General features: G+C 42.5%; 1 protein-coding gene across 1 annotated transcript; it reads left to right on the forward strand.

Annotated features, from left to right (window-relative positions):
- The first annotated feature begins 6143 nt into the window (after positions 1-6143).
- LOC108707940 lies at positions 6144-15892 on the forward strand. The gene is made up of 4 exons (XM_018246077.2): positions 6144-6576; positions 8913-9017; positions 9361-9430; positions 14440-15892. Exons 1-4 carry the CDS (start codon positions 6283-6285, stop codon positions 14730-14732), a joined length of 762 nt encoding a protein of 253 aa, XP_018101566.2. The 5' UTR covers positions 6144-6282; the 3' UTR covers positions 14733-15892.
- Positions 15893-16268: the final 376 nt, after the last annotated feature.

The following is a 16268-nucleotide window of genomic DNA, read 5'->3' on the forward strand; positions in this document are numbered from 1 at the left end:
CCCACAGGACTATTTGTATGCGCTAACTTCATTTTGAGGCCTCTAAATGCCAGATACTTTGATAAACCTATGAACAATGGCCACCAAACTGTTTGGAGGAACCCTGGCAATCATATTTAGGGTGCTTTTTCTTGGTGCGTAACGATACATGGGTGATATGGTGCTGGGAAGTTGAAGCTTTGAGGCAATTTTCAGATATTTCACCAAAACCGACAATTGTGGGAAAGCCTTGCGACTCAGTAGTTTGGAGCAGAAAGGCATGGGTACCCATTTTAGATTCGGTAGAATGTGTACTTTCCAAAAAGATATGGGTTTTGGGGGGTAAACATATATTTCTGTGTTTTTACCCCACAAAAATGCAGTCAATGTGTTGATCTTTCATTAGCTGAAGTTACCCACGGGACTGTTTGTATGCGCTAACTTCATTTTGGGGCCTCTAAATGCCAGATACTTTGGTAAACTTATGAACAATGACCACCAAAATGTTCAGAGGAACCCTGGCAATCATATTTAGGGTGCTTTTTCTTAGTACGTAATGATACATGGGTGATATGGTGCTGGGAAGTTGAAGGTTTGAGGAAATTTTCAGATATTTCACCAAAACCGACAATTTTGGGAAAGCCTTGAGACTCAGTAGTTTGGAGCAGAAAGGCATGGGTACCCATTTTAGATTCAGTAGAATGTGTACTTTCCAAAAATATATGGGTTTGGGGGGTAAACATATAATTCTGTGTTTTTACCCCACAAAAAATGCAGTCAATGTGTTGATTTCTCAGTAGCTGAAGTAAAGTCCTGAACAATTTGGATGTGCTAACTACATACTGGTGTCTCTAAATGCCAGATACTTTGGTAAACCTATGCATAATGGGTATCAAATTGTTCAGTGGACCCCTGGCAATCATATTTCAGGTGCTTTTTCTTGGTACCTAATATAGTTTGGGATATGCGGAGCAGCAAAATAAAACCTTTGAAATGATTTTTCAGAATTTTGAATTTTTTGTTGAAAAACCGCTATGTTCAGACAAGCTTTTATGTTTGGTACTTGGGAGTAGAGAGACATAGTTACCCATTTTGTAATCGGCAGAATGTGTACTTTTCAAAAATGTATGGTTTTCTGGGGTAAACCTACGGTTTCAGGATTTTTTGCCTTGGAATCTAAAGCATGCCGTTTTCTGCCTTAGTGCTTTCAAAATTTGGTAATAGACTGCCGGGAGTTTTTGCTGTACAGAAATCCTAAATCTCCCTAAAACTATACATATCTGGTATTGGCACGTTCGAGAGACATAAGGCTTTCCAAATCAGTTGGATTTTCATCCGTAAAATGAAATATTTTTCTGGTATAAATTGATATACGATGAAAAATGGTAATTTTTCATTTTTTTTTGGTATTTAGCACTATAAATTTTTTTGCACAGGTGTAAATACATGAAAACTCAGGCAGATTTAGAAAGCTCAGTTTCTACCGAAAAAAACAATGTATAGTTTTCCTAGGTAAACTATAGGTTTCCCCTCAGAAAATGCCCCTAAAGTGAGAGAGCACAAAATGTTTCAAAAACGGCTGGCATTTCGCGTAACCAAAATGTGAAATTCTGCTGGCACTTAAAAGGTTAAAACCGATGATCTCACAATGCTTCTTGTAAACACAATAAAGTCAGGTGACACCTGCATGATGAGTAAATTACATCACAATGACAAATGTAACCATAGTAACAGAAAGCCAGTTAAGCTATATCTGCAATGTCAATAAATTACATCACAATGACAGCTGTTACAGTAGTAACATAAAGCCAGTTAGGGCCTATCTGCCTTATCAATAAACACCTAATACATCTATCTAATAATAAAAGTGCTACATTTGTCATGGCCACAGTCTCCCCTAAAAGGAGACAAAAGTTTGAGATTTCCAAAAAAACAGAAAAAAAACAAAAGCAGCTGCATCCCTGCACTTACTGCATAAACCACGCTGTACAATATAATGCATTGAAACTTATGGCATCAAAATAATATCTGCATCCATCCAACACAAAACCAGTTAGGTCATATTTACAAGATCAAAAAAGATATCTCTAAACTGATTGCTTAAACCACACTGTACAATGTCATTAAAAGTGATGACATTACGATGACAGATGTAACCATAGCAACAGAAAAAATTCAGGATCCGTCTACATTATAAGTAAGCTGCAAGATTCACAGAGAGAGAATTCAAATTCCTATAAGATTTGTTAATTAGCGAGTAGAGATACTTTATAATGAATAATGACATTTAAAAACAAATCAAAACTAAACCAGCTCCATCACTGCTGTCATTATCTCCAAACTTACTGTATTGATCAAGATGTACAGTATGATGCCAACTGATGTGATAACACAATATCAGTTGTAACCATAGAAACACGTACAACATGTAAAGCTCATAGAGGTATACCAGGGATTTTAAATTGTCATTAGATGAGTTCATTCTTTAGGCATTGTTGTTTATACATGTCTGGCCTGGTATTTCAGGTACACAGAGGCCCAAACATCCTCCCCCCCACCAGCCCAATAAATAGTGTATTGCATCTTACACCCGGGCCCGGATTTGTGGAAAGGCCACCTAGGCCCAGGCCTAGGGTGGCAGGATTTTAGGGGGGCGGCATGCTGCCCAACCATACCCGCATTGGTTCAAAAACACTGGGGATGCGCTGGAGATACTATCATTTTTTAAATTTCCCGTGCGCCAATCCCCATTGCTCCGGTCCAGATGATGAAAATTTGCATGAATAAAGGGGACAGGGGCGGCGAACGGCAGTGGGCCTAGAGGCGCCCACTATGTAAATCCGGCCATGCTTACACCTCTGCCATTTGCTGGAATCCACAGATTGACAGCCCAGGCTTCTCTAAGTGCAAAAAAAAATGAGTAACATTCACATATATCTCTATTAGTCTCTGTATGGATACAAGAACAAAACACTTAGATGAAAAATTTCTACTTCTTACTTTACTCCTTAAAGGCATTCACTCATGCCCTTTACTCTACACTCTACCCAAAGTGCAGTGGCATACGGTTTATTAGAATAAGGTACCCCTATTGTAAAATATAAGGATATTATAAGACACTGAGGAGTTCCATGATCATATAAAAGCACAAGGCTGAAGGCCTTGAAACTAGTGATGGGCGAATAAATTCGCAAGGAGGGAATTCAAGGCAAATTTCCACTTTTCGCATCAAAAAATTTTGGACCCAGAAAAACTGTCGCGCGTCGACATTATTTGGATGTCATTTGACTTTAACGCTGTTGTCAAAACTGACGCAAATTTTTCAGCGAAACGGGACAAATTCACCCATCACTACTTGGAACTCCTAGGTGACTTTTATCTTCATATTTCACAAAAGGGGGGTACATTTTTTATTATAAGACACGTGTTTCTGTGAGTCATGTGACACGTAGTTCAAAAGGAGGTATTTGCTATAGTATTATACACTCAAATAGCAGGCAATCTATCCCATGGCCTGATGCTCACTGCCACAACCCAGAAGTGACATCAATATAACATGCAAGTGACATCTCTCCAGCCATATATATCTAAACCCATTTAGGCTAGGCTAGACCTTGTCCGGCTAGGAAAACAGGCATTTGACCCTCTCTCCACAGTATGGGCCTTTGCTTTATGAAAAGTTGAAGGAATGGTGTTACGCAACTACACCTTACTTGTAATGTGTGACTACATTAAAAAATGTAGACTCCAGAGGGTTCTGGAACAAAACAAATATCAACAGGCTTAATGCTTTAAAAGTGCAAATCAATGTTTTGATACTCACATTCCTTTTGAGGTTTATCACATACTTGTCAGGTAAAATCGCAGCAATTCCAAGCCAGCACTTGTGACATCCCTTTGGAGATAGCTGTAGAAATTAGGGCTTTTCTGTCTGACATGACCATTTGGTATATACCTTTCAGGCTGATACCCGCCATCACCCACCCTGCCCCTTACCTGGACTTTTCAACACGAAAAGGTAGTAACTCCATTCATGAGGTCCCCATTCCCTGACTTCACTAGGGTATTAGTTACCTTAGGATTTGAATTCTCCAGCTCTGAGGCCTTTCTCCAACTTTCTCTATGGAATAAGAACTACCTATACTCCACCTGTGCCAATGGCAATATCGTCTATGCAGATGTCCATACAAGTAACCACCTGTAAATTTCCTGAAGAGTATTAGAACTTATATTTCATATACCCTACAATGGTTTTGTAGTGGCCGTATGGTAAGGGGTGGATTAATTGGCAGTGGGGCCCTGGGTGGTGCTCTTCCCTCTGAAGACAGGCCCTGATCCCTAGCATGCCTTGTCTAAGCCTCACCTCCACTCATTCAAAGCCCTGCACCCTATTCACCAACGTTGGGCCCCTTATTCCCATGTGCCCCAGATGACCACCTGGATGAGCCTAATGAGGATCCGCCACTGATAATAGTAGAAGGAAAGGAGTGTTATTTGCTTTGTGCTGCATTATACTACACTGCTCCATAAAGTAACCACTCACTTACAATGCAGGAGAATTTTGCACTTGTACAAATTGTATGAGATCTTTTGAGCTTCTAACTGTATTGGATATCTGGTTCTCTTAGGTTGGGTATGGGTTGTGGCAAGTGCTGGGCCCTTTCAAAGAATTTTTTGGTAGGGGGATCCAGTGCTTACTAGTTACTTCACTCGATACAGCTTTCCCTGGTGGACCCAAAGCGGCTCAGTCTCACAAGATTCTTCTGTACCTTGCATTTGTTCATCCCCATTACCTCCAGTGTTAGACTGGGCTTCCTAGGGCCCCCCAGAGAAAGAGATATCCAGGCCCCACCCAAAGAACCATTATATATATAATGTACTAAATGTATTGATGTCAAACTCCTATAGAACTAGGAGATTTTCTAGGGGCCCACAGGGAGACTCTCCGGTATCCGGCTTGGCCAATCCTACTCTGATTAGTGGAACTTGTCGCCCCTTCAGTGGCTGGCCTATGGCATTGACTTATCAGAGTAAAGCTGGCCATAGACGTGCAGATATATCCTTAGGTCCGACGCACGATTGTTGCAATCTACAGACCTACCACTATCATCATTCAGATTAAAATACAGTAGTAAAAGGAACAAATCAGATGATGTTATGGCCAAAACTCAAAGCAAAGCAGTCGTCTAAAAGTTATGTCAGACAAATAGTCGTGACAAAATCCCACTATCTTCAGATACATGCAGAGATCGTTGCAACTGACAAAAATTCTTTCAACCTGTCCCAGGGGTGCTTCGCCAATGAGGCGAGTTGAGGCTGTCGCCTCAGGCAGCAGCGCCCCACTAGGTACCAGGGGCAGCAAAAATGCTGCTCCTGGTACTTTAAGAGTGAATTTCCAGGGCAGGGGGGGGCAGCAGCAGGCTGCGGAGGGGCCAGGATCACCCCTGACCTGTCCAATCGACTAAATGACTGATTGCAATGGTACAAAAAATGCTTGGACGATACACACAGTACAAATGAAGATTCGTACACCTTTATCTTTGCGTCTATAGCCAGCTTTAGTGAGGAAAATGGTGCAGAGTCGGACTGGGCCGCCGGGAATCAGAGAAAACCCAGTGGGTAATGGGCCCCCTTGATCCAGGACTGTTGTCTTCCTCCCTCCCTGTTGGCCAGGATCTTTGGGCTTCCAAACCCCACTGCTGGCCGGCATCTGCATTCCAAGGAGGAAAAAAAACATATGCTGTGTGTTGGGAATTTGCAGGCCAGGAGGGGAGAGTTGGAGAAAGGGGTGAGGTGAGGGTGATGAGCCTTTTAGGTGGGATCCTGGTCACCAAGTTCGACACTGAAAAGGTCTCACCAGCACCAGGATTTTCCCCAGTATCCCAACATTCTCATTCCTATCCTGCCAGGAAATTCTCTATGTTATGACCTCCAGTTCCTTTACTTTTTCCTATTATTTTAGAATAAAAATGGTGTGATCTGTTTGATGCAAGAACTGTAACTACTTGGCCCCACTGCCTGGCACTCCAGAAACAACATACCAGCCTAGAAAACAAAATGCACATTGCACATCCAGTACACTTCAAGCCTCATTTATTATTGACGTTGTACAAGATGTGGAGCACGACTTGTTTACATTGCTGGAATCTCCCACTGATCTCTAGTGACACTTCCGTCGTGGCCGGTAGATGGCGGCAAACTCTGGCGCCCGTGTTGTGCTTCCTGGTCTGTTCCTGGCAGACACGCACTGGATTTGAATGGTGCGGGCTGAGTTCCTGGGGCAGGTCGGGCGGTGGGAAGAGCATGGCGACTCCTGAACTACCCTGTGACACCCTGGAGCAGAGAAAGCACGAGGGGCAGAATCTCTACTACCAGATCTACGTGAGGAAGATGCAGGAGCTGCCACCAGACGTGCACAGGTTCTGCGACCCCGAGTTGTCCGCCCCCCGCAGGAAGGAGCTGTTGCACTTACTCAGGAGCCTGGAGGAGGGGTCGAGCTGTCAGCGGCTGCAGATTCTCTTCTCCTTCTCTGTGCCCTGTCCCAAAGTGCTGGAGCTGATCTGTGCCCTGCGGGTGCCCCTGGTGTCTGCTGGAGCTGTGAATTCTGTCCTGACTCTTAGGGACAAGACTTAGTATTTATATTCATGCAAAGCAGGGAGGCCGTTTAACTGGGGCTCTTGTTAAACTACAGCTCACGATAGAATGACAGCAGGCGTCTGGGATCTGTAGCCTAGCAACAGCTGGAGGGTCGCAACAGAGAACTTTTTTACCCTCAAATGGGGCCACAGCCTCCCTGCAATTCCTGGGACATTTAAAGGAGAAACAAACCCTTAATAAAAAAAAAACCCTACCCTACATAGACCCCCCTCCCTCCTCTCCCCCCCAGCCCCCCGGGCAAATGCCCCTAACTCTTTACTTAGCCCTCCGTGCAGATTCTGTCCAGCAGTTTTCACGGTCGCCATCTTCAGCCACTTCGGAATGAGACCAGTGAGTTTCGGTGCATGCGCAGATGTCGCGAGCCAGAAAATTGCTCCAACCGTGCATGCGCCGAAACTCACTGGTCTCATTCCGAAGTGGCTGAAGATGGCGACCGTGAAAACTGCTGGACAGAATCTGCACGGAGGGGTAAGTAAAGAGTTAGGGGCAGCTGGGCTGGGGGGAGGGGTCTATGTAGGGTAGGGGGTAGGAGTTTTTTTATTAAGGGTTTGTTTCTCCTTTAACTACGGCCCTGATAGAATTTCATTTAGCTACAAGATGACTTTTGAAGGGTTGTAAAACTTGTAAATAATGCCACATACTTATATGTACCAAATGTATTGATTGCACTTGTGCTAATATTTGCTGGGGGTACCCCCATCAACCAGTGACGTCCTTCTGATCAACAATATTATAAACACAACCTGTAGCTCTTACTTAGAGCAAATAATGTAGAGTATTCTGCACTAATGTCATAAAGGAGAAGTAACCCTCCCCAATATAAGGCACATTGCTTTGTCATATACTATTTATTTTGTGTTTATGCACTGTGTCCTGTCCACCAGCATTTCTCTCCCCCCCAGCATATTTCTTCTATTCTGCAGGCTGCCCCTGGGTCCCTCTAATGTGAAGTTACAGTGTAGGTAGGTAATGTACTTGCCCAACAGCATTTCTTCTATTCTCCAGGGTGTCCATAGGGCCTTCTAAAAATAAGCAACTATGTATGTGGTGTACCTGCCCCCCAGCATATCTTCTATTCTGCAGGGTCCCCTTGGGGCCCACAAATGTGAAGCCACTATGTATGTGGTCTACCTGCCCCCAACATTTCTTTTATTCTGTATAGTGATGAAGGGACAATACAACTTGTCTGTAGCACACATTTAGAGCTGGGCCAAGGAGCAAGGGTGGCAGTTTGTCCCCTCCGCCTGCCATCATGCTGTCAGACCATTACCCACTATCTGGCACATGAAGTGGACGACACTGACCAACCTAAACTGCAAAGGCCCCCCATAGACGCAAATATTTTTCTTTGATGAACGACCGATTTCAGTGCAATCCAACCAGTTCCTCAAATTATTGCGAGATTAGTGGGAATCGAACAATTGTGCATCTAACGATTTTTCGTCCGACATCGGTCAGAAAATTGATCGGCCAGGTTAGAAAATATTGTCCAATTGTTTGTCAACTAGACGACATCGCTTGAAATGGTCTTTTTAGTTCATGGACAAATTGTACATTTAAACGATTGTTTCAAGATAAGCTTGGTCTTACGATAACAAAAAGATCTTTTAAAAATCTTTACATCTATGGCCAGCTTTATGCAAAGATCCGATCGTTCGAATATTCGAACGATCGGACTTCCCCATCTTCCGACCTGCCACTTACCATTCCGATCAAATAAAGTAGTAAAAGAACAGATCAGCCGATGTTCTGCCCTGACAGCAATCGTACGAAAGTTATGTCTGACAAAGCTGGTGACAGTCTCCCACAGAGATATTATCGGCAGCCGACAGAAATCTTTTAACCTGTCCGATCGACCAAACAACCGATCTCCGAAAAATGTCGGGACTCTCCACACACGGTCCGAAAATCGTACGAATCCTCGATTCATACGATCGGATCTTTGCATGTATGGCCAGCTTTAGGCAGATGAGAGACAAGGAGCTGCTATTGGATTTGGGTAATAAAACTGGGCAAATAAATCCCCACCCCATTTTACAAAATAGCTGTGCTCTAGGCTTGTTCTTTTGTGCTGCCCTGAGGGGAACCTGAATGGTGGGCTCTGTTAGAGACATCTATTCTGAATTTTAAACAACTTCCATGCTTAGTAAAAGCCCTCCCATGTGTGTGCTATGCTGCATTCACTGGACGGGTGCCTAATAAACTGGAACATCTCCAGATCCTGAATGCCATTGTATAACCAATTGTCTTGATTTCTTTTCAATGTCATTTCTCAGGGCACTGGATACTGGGAGTTTTTGCTGCAGAGTCGTGGCCTTGATGTGGTGGCATTTGACCAAAACAACATTTTCCCACCAGAAATGCGCTACACGGAGATCATGGTAAGCACATTGTATGTAGCAAACTCTCCGAGCAACCAGATCTAATGGCAGCAATGCATTGAAGTTGAACCGATTTAAAGAAATGGGTGTATGTATTAGTCCCACTGGCTCCATGTAAAACATGTTTTGCTCTAGCAAGTGCCTGTTCTTCTGTAAGTATTCTTATCGGTGGTCCTAGGATAAGGCATCAGTGAATAAAATGCATTGTTTGTGCTGCCCCTTTTGTGCAACATGAACCAAATACTGGGGAGGTCTTATTTATTAGTGATACCTTTGTGTATTGATACCTGCCTTCATGTACAAACTTGCTTTCTAATAACTATACGCATTTATCTTTCTCCAGACTGCAGGGCCTGAGATCCTTGAGCTGTTCCCAGACAGAGCTCTGCTCCTGGCATGGCCTGATGCAGATGGTAAGGAACCTTTTACTTTAACTGGCAGCAGCTATCACTTTAGCTGCTGTTGAACTTAGTCTCTCAGCATCCCTGCTGCAGTTGCTTGCATAGCAGAGAGCTTATCGGAGTGTGCCAGCTGAAGAACCCAGAAATTAACATTGGTCAGAATTGATTTGCAATGTAAGATACACATCATTGGTCCTGGAGGCATATTTGGGGTTGCATTTTATGTTTCTGCATTTCTTTGGAACTGTCTCCCTATAAAAAGGTTCCATGCATTATATAGGGTGTTTTTTGTGTGTGTTTATGATGGCTGGTAGGGATGAGAACAAGAAGAATTTGGGGGATGCTGTGGTCTTGTTCAAGCTATCATGCAAACTGCATCCAAGTTCTTACCAAAGGCTTTGATAGGTTATGAGTTGATATCCATCTGACTAGTTGGATCTGATGTTATATTCTAAAGTATATAAGGGGCCAAAGATGTGCATGAAGCCTTATAAATAATGTTCATTTTATGCAGAGAATGTAGTATTTAAAATATGTTTAGCCACTAGATGGCAATATGAGTACATGATATTACCCTGTCCTACCTTCTCTGACTACAACATATTTGAACTGAAGTATTTTCTAATACTGTGTATCTGTACTTTTTAGTTAATGCTATAACATCAAAAACTGCTTGAACAGGACTTGATGTAAATAATATGAAGTCACTTAAAGGCACACTAACCCTTTTTTATATATATATAATAAGATTGCCTGTTAAGCAGAAGGGAACTCTTCTTTCCCAGTATTACACAGTAGCAGCTGCCTGTGTTTTTATTGCGCAAATTGTGTTTTTTTGTTGCTGTACAATATCACCTGAGATTGTAAGCTCCACTGGAGCAGGGACTAAGTGAATGATATATAATCAGTATAAAGTGCTGAGCTAATGTGTGGCGCTATATAAATAAAGGATAATAAAATGTTACAATGCATTTACTTGTACTCCAATCATTCTGTTATCAGTGTTCTTGGCTTTGATAAGTATGTAAGTCTTAGGGCAGAGACACACGCTCAGATTCAGGGATATAAATCACCCAGCGACAAATATCCTCTTCTTCAGAGCGACTAATCTCCCCGAACTGCCTTCCCCTGCCTAGAATGTAAATCGCCGGCAGGATGGCACTTGGAATGCTTTGTTTTCCAAAGTCGCCCGAAGTTGTCTCAGGAGGAAACTTCGGAAAACAAGAGCTCTGAGTGCCATCCTGCCGCGATTTACATTCTAGGCAGGGGAAGGCAGTTTGGGAAGATTCGTCGCCCCGAAGAAGAGGAGATTTGTCGCCGGGGCGACTAATGTCCACAAATCTGAGCATGTGTCTCTGCCCTTAGGTGGAACAAAAAAAGTTGATACTTTAAAGGAGAACTAAACCCCAAAATCACTGCAGGGTGCCAATTTTATAGGTGGCCTCCAGTTAATTCTAATTGCTAGGGTTATACCCCATCTGGGTACTCCCCTTGTTTAAAAACAAAAGCTTTGGCACTCCCCTTGTTGTTTTTTTTATTTTTTTAAAAAGTACTATATTATAGCATGCACTGCTGCCATCCTGTTGTCTACTCCCAGGGTCCCCTTCATACTGATGATTTGGAAGGGGAAGATTTAAGCCATTTTCTCACTGTGCTGAAAAAACATGTAGGGTATATTTAGCCTTAACTTGGGTGCCTTCATGATAAAGAATGTCTCTCCTCCATATAGGCTAGCAAAAATTACAAAAATACATTCTATACAGGTATTGGATCCTTTATCTGAAAACCCATTATCCAGAAAGCTCTGAATTACAGAAAGGCCATCTCACATAGACTCCATTTTATCCAAATAATCCACATTTTTAAAAAATGATTTCCTTTTTCTCTGTAATAATAAAACTATAGCTTGTACTTGATCCAAACTTAGATATAATTAATCCGTATTTGAACCAAAACATTCCTATTGAGTTTATTTGATTTTTTAAATGATTTTCTAATAGAATTATTATATTAAGATCCAAATTACGGAAAGTTTAGTTATCCAGAAAACGGCAGGTCCCGAACATTCTGGATTACAGGTCCCATACCTGTACTGTATACTAAGATCTTTTTCTGAAGGTGTGGAATGGTCTTGGCCTAAAGCTGGCCATACATGATAAGATCCATCCATTTGGGTAGTTTGCCAAACAAGGGGATCTTTTCCCAATATGCCAACCAAAAGGTCCGGGATATCGGGCTTATCTGATCGTCGGGCCCTACGGCCAAACAATCTGATTACAATGACGTGCACACCAACCAACTGGATGAGGACCGCATCAACTAGCCGATACGGTCCTTGATCAGGCGGAAAAATCAAGCTTTGCCGGATCAAGATCTGAGAGATGCCCATGGGAGGGCCACCTAATACTGGCAGATAAGGGACTTAAATCAGCATCTTAAATTTGCCCGTGTATCGCCGTGTAAAGGCTGGAAACAGAAACAGAAATAGGTCAAACATATGTTAAATTGCAATTACATTGCCTGGTAGGGATGGAAGATGTAACCCCCAGGCAGCAAATAAGATAAATATTTTAATAAATATTATTACTTACGGAACTCTGCAAAGCATTATAAGATGTAGTTGTGTTTTATTAGAATATACACAAGTCCAAAACAAAAAGTTCCCACTGCTTGATGCTGCTCAGTGGGTGCTGTGTGAGCAGGGTGGGGGAGCTGTTTATTTGCAGGGTTTACTTCTGCTTAATAGCAAATTATAGTTGGCAGTGTACTTCTCTGCATACTTTATGCCTGCATTACTGACACAGCCACAGAACACCCTGATCATTAACGACAGGGAAAAGGTTGCCAAGTATATCCCACTTAAATGAGAACTGATGCTCAAATAATATTAGGCTAAAAATGCTGCACTTGTATATTGCGCTTCTTTTGCCATTACAGGGGTTGTTCATTTTTGAGTTTGTTTTTAGTATGATGTAGAGAGTGATATTCTGAAACAATTTACAACTGGTTTTCATTTTTTATTAATTCTGTTTCTTTTAGTTGTTTAGTTTTTATTCAGTAGCTCTCTCTCTAGTTTGCAAGTTCAGCAGTCGGGTTGCTAGGGTCCAAACGACCATAGCAACCATGCACTGATTTCGATGAGAGACTGGAATATGAAGAGGGTGAGGGCCTGAATAGAAAGATTAGTAATAAACTGCAGCAATAACAATACATTTGTAGCCTTACAGAGCATTTGTTTTTTTAGATGGGGTCACTGACCCCTGTTTGAAAGCTGGAAAGAGTCAGAAGATGAAGGCAAATAATTTAAAAACTGTAAAAATAAATAAATAAAAGTTTCTTAGAATTACCCATTCTATAACTTAGGGCCCAATGATCAGATCACAATGGGTGGTCGGATCGCGGGCCGCATCAACGAACACATACAGTCCGCAATCCGACGGGTCCTGGCAAATCAGCATCTGCCCAACTTTTGGCCAGATATCGGTCGGGGAAGCCCGTTGGAGGGGTACATACACTGGCCAATAAGCTGCCGACTCGGTCTGTCAACAGCTTTTATTGGCCCGTGGTGGCCACCTTTAGTTACATAATTATCAATATGGTTCATTTATATAGTGCTGGAGAATTATTCAGTGCTCAATGGAGATAGCTCCGCTATTTAAACCAGTTTCTTTACCAGCAAAGTGAAGCCTACTGAAAAAACAGAAGGTATTTACTTATCTCATGCCATATACACAGCACTGCCTAGATACCAAAAATTTAAGGCTTCATGGGCGGAGACATGCAAATCACTCCCTTTGGCCATCTATGCATCCAGAACTGCTGGTTTATAGCACAGATACAGCCTAATGGTTCAGAGCCATATATCCAAACTTGCAGACAGCCTGTGTTGTTGTTAGATCTCATCAGTGCAAGATATTGGAACATGGCTTCTGAGGGGTAGGACTTGGAGAGTAGCAAAATATGGCATAAGACAAGTAAATACTTTGCATGTAATTGTTTGTGAAGGGCTTTTTGGCTCCTTTTAGTCTATCTCACCCTAACTAGGTTTGGTTTTCTATTTTTCTTTACCAGCGGAATTTTTAGTTGAAATAAACAGTGATTCTTTACAACAGCTGAGCATATACTCTATGTGCCATACTCTGCCTGCCCTATGCTCCCTGTATGTGCTGTACTCTGCCTGCCCTATGCTCCCTGTGTGCCATACTCTGCCTTCCCTGTGCTCCCTGTATGTGCCATACTCTGCCTGCCCTATGCTCCCTGTGTGCCATACTCTGCCTGTCCTATACCATGAGCCTGGTAGGGTTTCTTCTGGGGGTTTGGAAATTGTTGTTAGGTGCTGTGTTATGCTGCGGTGCTGTGGTATGTATTACTATGGCTTACATTTTCACTTATGACTGATGAGTGATATCCCTGCAGTGAGCACCAAACATTTTGTTTTTCGGTGTGCTACCACCATTTATGTGGGTATGGTCTTAAAAGTTCTTGTGGTAACATAGGTGTGGCTTAAAGTGTGTTTGGTTTAAAACAGGGAGTGGTCAACACTGACTCCCTTTATCAGCCTTCCACCACATAGTTCTGAAAAATTCTGGCCCTCAGTACCACAGAACTTGGATAGCATTGGCTTATATAAACAAGCTAACAAGCTTCTCTGTAGCCACAGTCATTGAAAGCTGAAAAAGGATACACAACAGATAAGCTCTGTAGTATACAATGGGACTCTTCAGAACAAATCTGTTATTGAATGTGTTTGAATGGCTGCCCCCGTGGCTACACAGCAGCTTATTTATATAAACTATAGTTGTCTTTCTGTAGCAGACATGGCAGTTTTCCAGTGGAGGGCAATAGTATATTTTATTGTCATTTCTTTAAAACACTCTTTGATGTTACTGTTTCATTAAGACGTAATGCAGAATTCTGCATAAATAGCAAAACAGCAGAATACTCAGCAGACTAGTTTTACCTTAATTCGTTTTGATTTAAGCCACTTTCTCTTTTTTTTTTTTTGCTCCTCTTCCTGACAGAGTCGTCCAACTTTTCCCGTGACTGCCTGACCTACTACAGGGGTAAAATGGTATTCCATGTTGGTGAACTTCTGGGAGAGACCGTTTCCTCAAATCCATGGGGTCAGTCATCTTCGCGTGACTTCCAGCTTGGCCTTGCAGAGGAGTTTTGCTGCGTGAAGAGGCTACAGTTACCCAACTGGCCCGGCCAAGTGGATTCATTCACCGTATGGAAGAGGAAAAATCCCCAGTTGGTGCTGTGTGATGGCGCTCATTTCCAGTATGTGGATACACGACTAGAGGAAGTTCAGTAGTTGTAACACTCTTGATATGCTTCCAGAGACAGATCACTTATCATAAGAGAGGTCCAAGGACATGGCATGAAAACATTCAGCCCCACTACTGTAATCCCATTCATGAATGGATCTTCTATTATTGAATGTGTTTGTACTATGCAGACTGTTGCTGTGGAGTCCATGTACCAGTGTTACCAGCAGTAGCTTATTGCAGGAATTCTACCCTCTTGTGCTGGAAACCAGCAGATTCATGTGTTTGCAGAACCAATATTTATATGTTGGACTTTTTGATAACAAAATGTTCAATGCTGGATATTTGTGAGAATTTGTAATTTTGTTCTTGTCTATGAACTTGGATCGCTTCATACAGCTTAACCTTTTTGAGTGTGCACATGGTGCTCCAAATGCTTGCATGGTCCCTACAGAGTCGTGCAACTTTTCCTGTGACTGCCTTACTTACTACAGGGGTAAAATGATATTCCATGTTGGTGAACTTCTGGGAGAGACCGTTTTCTCTAATCCATGGGGTCAGTGATTGTCGTGTGACTTGCAGAGGAGTTTTTTTGCATGAAGAGACTACAGCTACCCAACTGGCTTGGCTCCGTATGGAAGAGGAAGGGTCCTCAGTCGGTGCTGTGTATATGATGATACACGACTAGAGGAAGCCCAGTAGTTGTAAAACCCTAAACCATCTTGACATGCTTCCAGAGAACACTTTCCACAAGAGAGGTCCAAGCACATGGCATGATAACCTTCTGCCCCACCACTGTATTCCCATTTGTAAATGGATCTTCTGCTAAAGAATGTGTTTGTACTATGCAGACTGTTGCTGTGGAGTCCATGTACCAGTGTTACCAGCAGTAGCTTATTGCAGGAATTATTTTCTCTTGTGCTGGAAACCAACAAGTTCATGTGTTTGCAGAACCAATATTTCTATTTTGGACTCCCTGATAACAAAATGCTTGATGCTGGATATTTGTAAGAATATAGCACAGTTGCTTTTGTACTTGTCACACAGATAACTTTGTACAGCTTGACATTTTGTGCAAATGGTGCTCGAAATACTTGCATGGCCTAAATACATATCAGCACAAATGTGGGGTGAGGCGGCCACAGAACCGCCCATTGGGATGTAAACCCCAAAAAAATGTATTTTGCCTAATAAAAGAAAATTCTAAGCCACTTTCCAATATGCAATTTTTCTACATTTTTATTGGTTTACAGGTGTCGTTGTCTGCACTGCTGGTTCAGACTTGTAGCAGAAGCCAGCTGATTAACAGACCTGTCTTGGCTGGAGGAGTGCTGACTTCTACTACTCTTGTTTAAAGCACCAGGAGAGCAGGAAGAGACAAATAATATTTTGATTGCGGTCACAATTGCCATGGGCACACAGGTTTATGGCTCTGGCTGTTGTCAGCCTGCATATTTTTGCAGGCTGAGAGAAGCTCAGTGCCCCTGCTCCATTGATTTGAATCCGATTAGCCTGTGTGCGGTCACACACAGTGGAGCTGAAGCTGAGGTCAGCTCAGAGGCTTCAGCTCCACTCTCAGCCTG

The sequence above is a fragment of the Xenopus laevis genome, chromosome 2L, assembly GCF_017654675.1.
Source record: "Xenopus laevis strain J_2021 chromosome 2L, Xenopus_laevis_v10.1, whole genome shotgun sequence".
Classification (NCBI taxonomy): Eukaryota; Metazoa; Chordata; class Amphibia; order Anura; family Pipidae; genus Xenopus; species Xenopus laevis.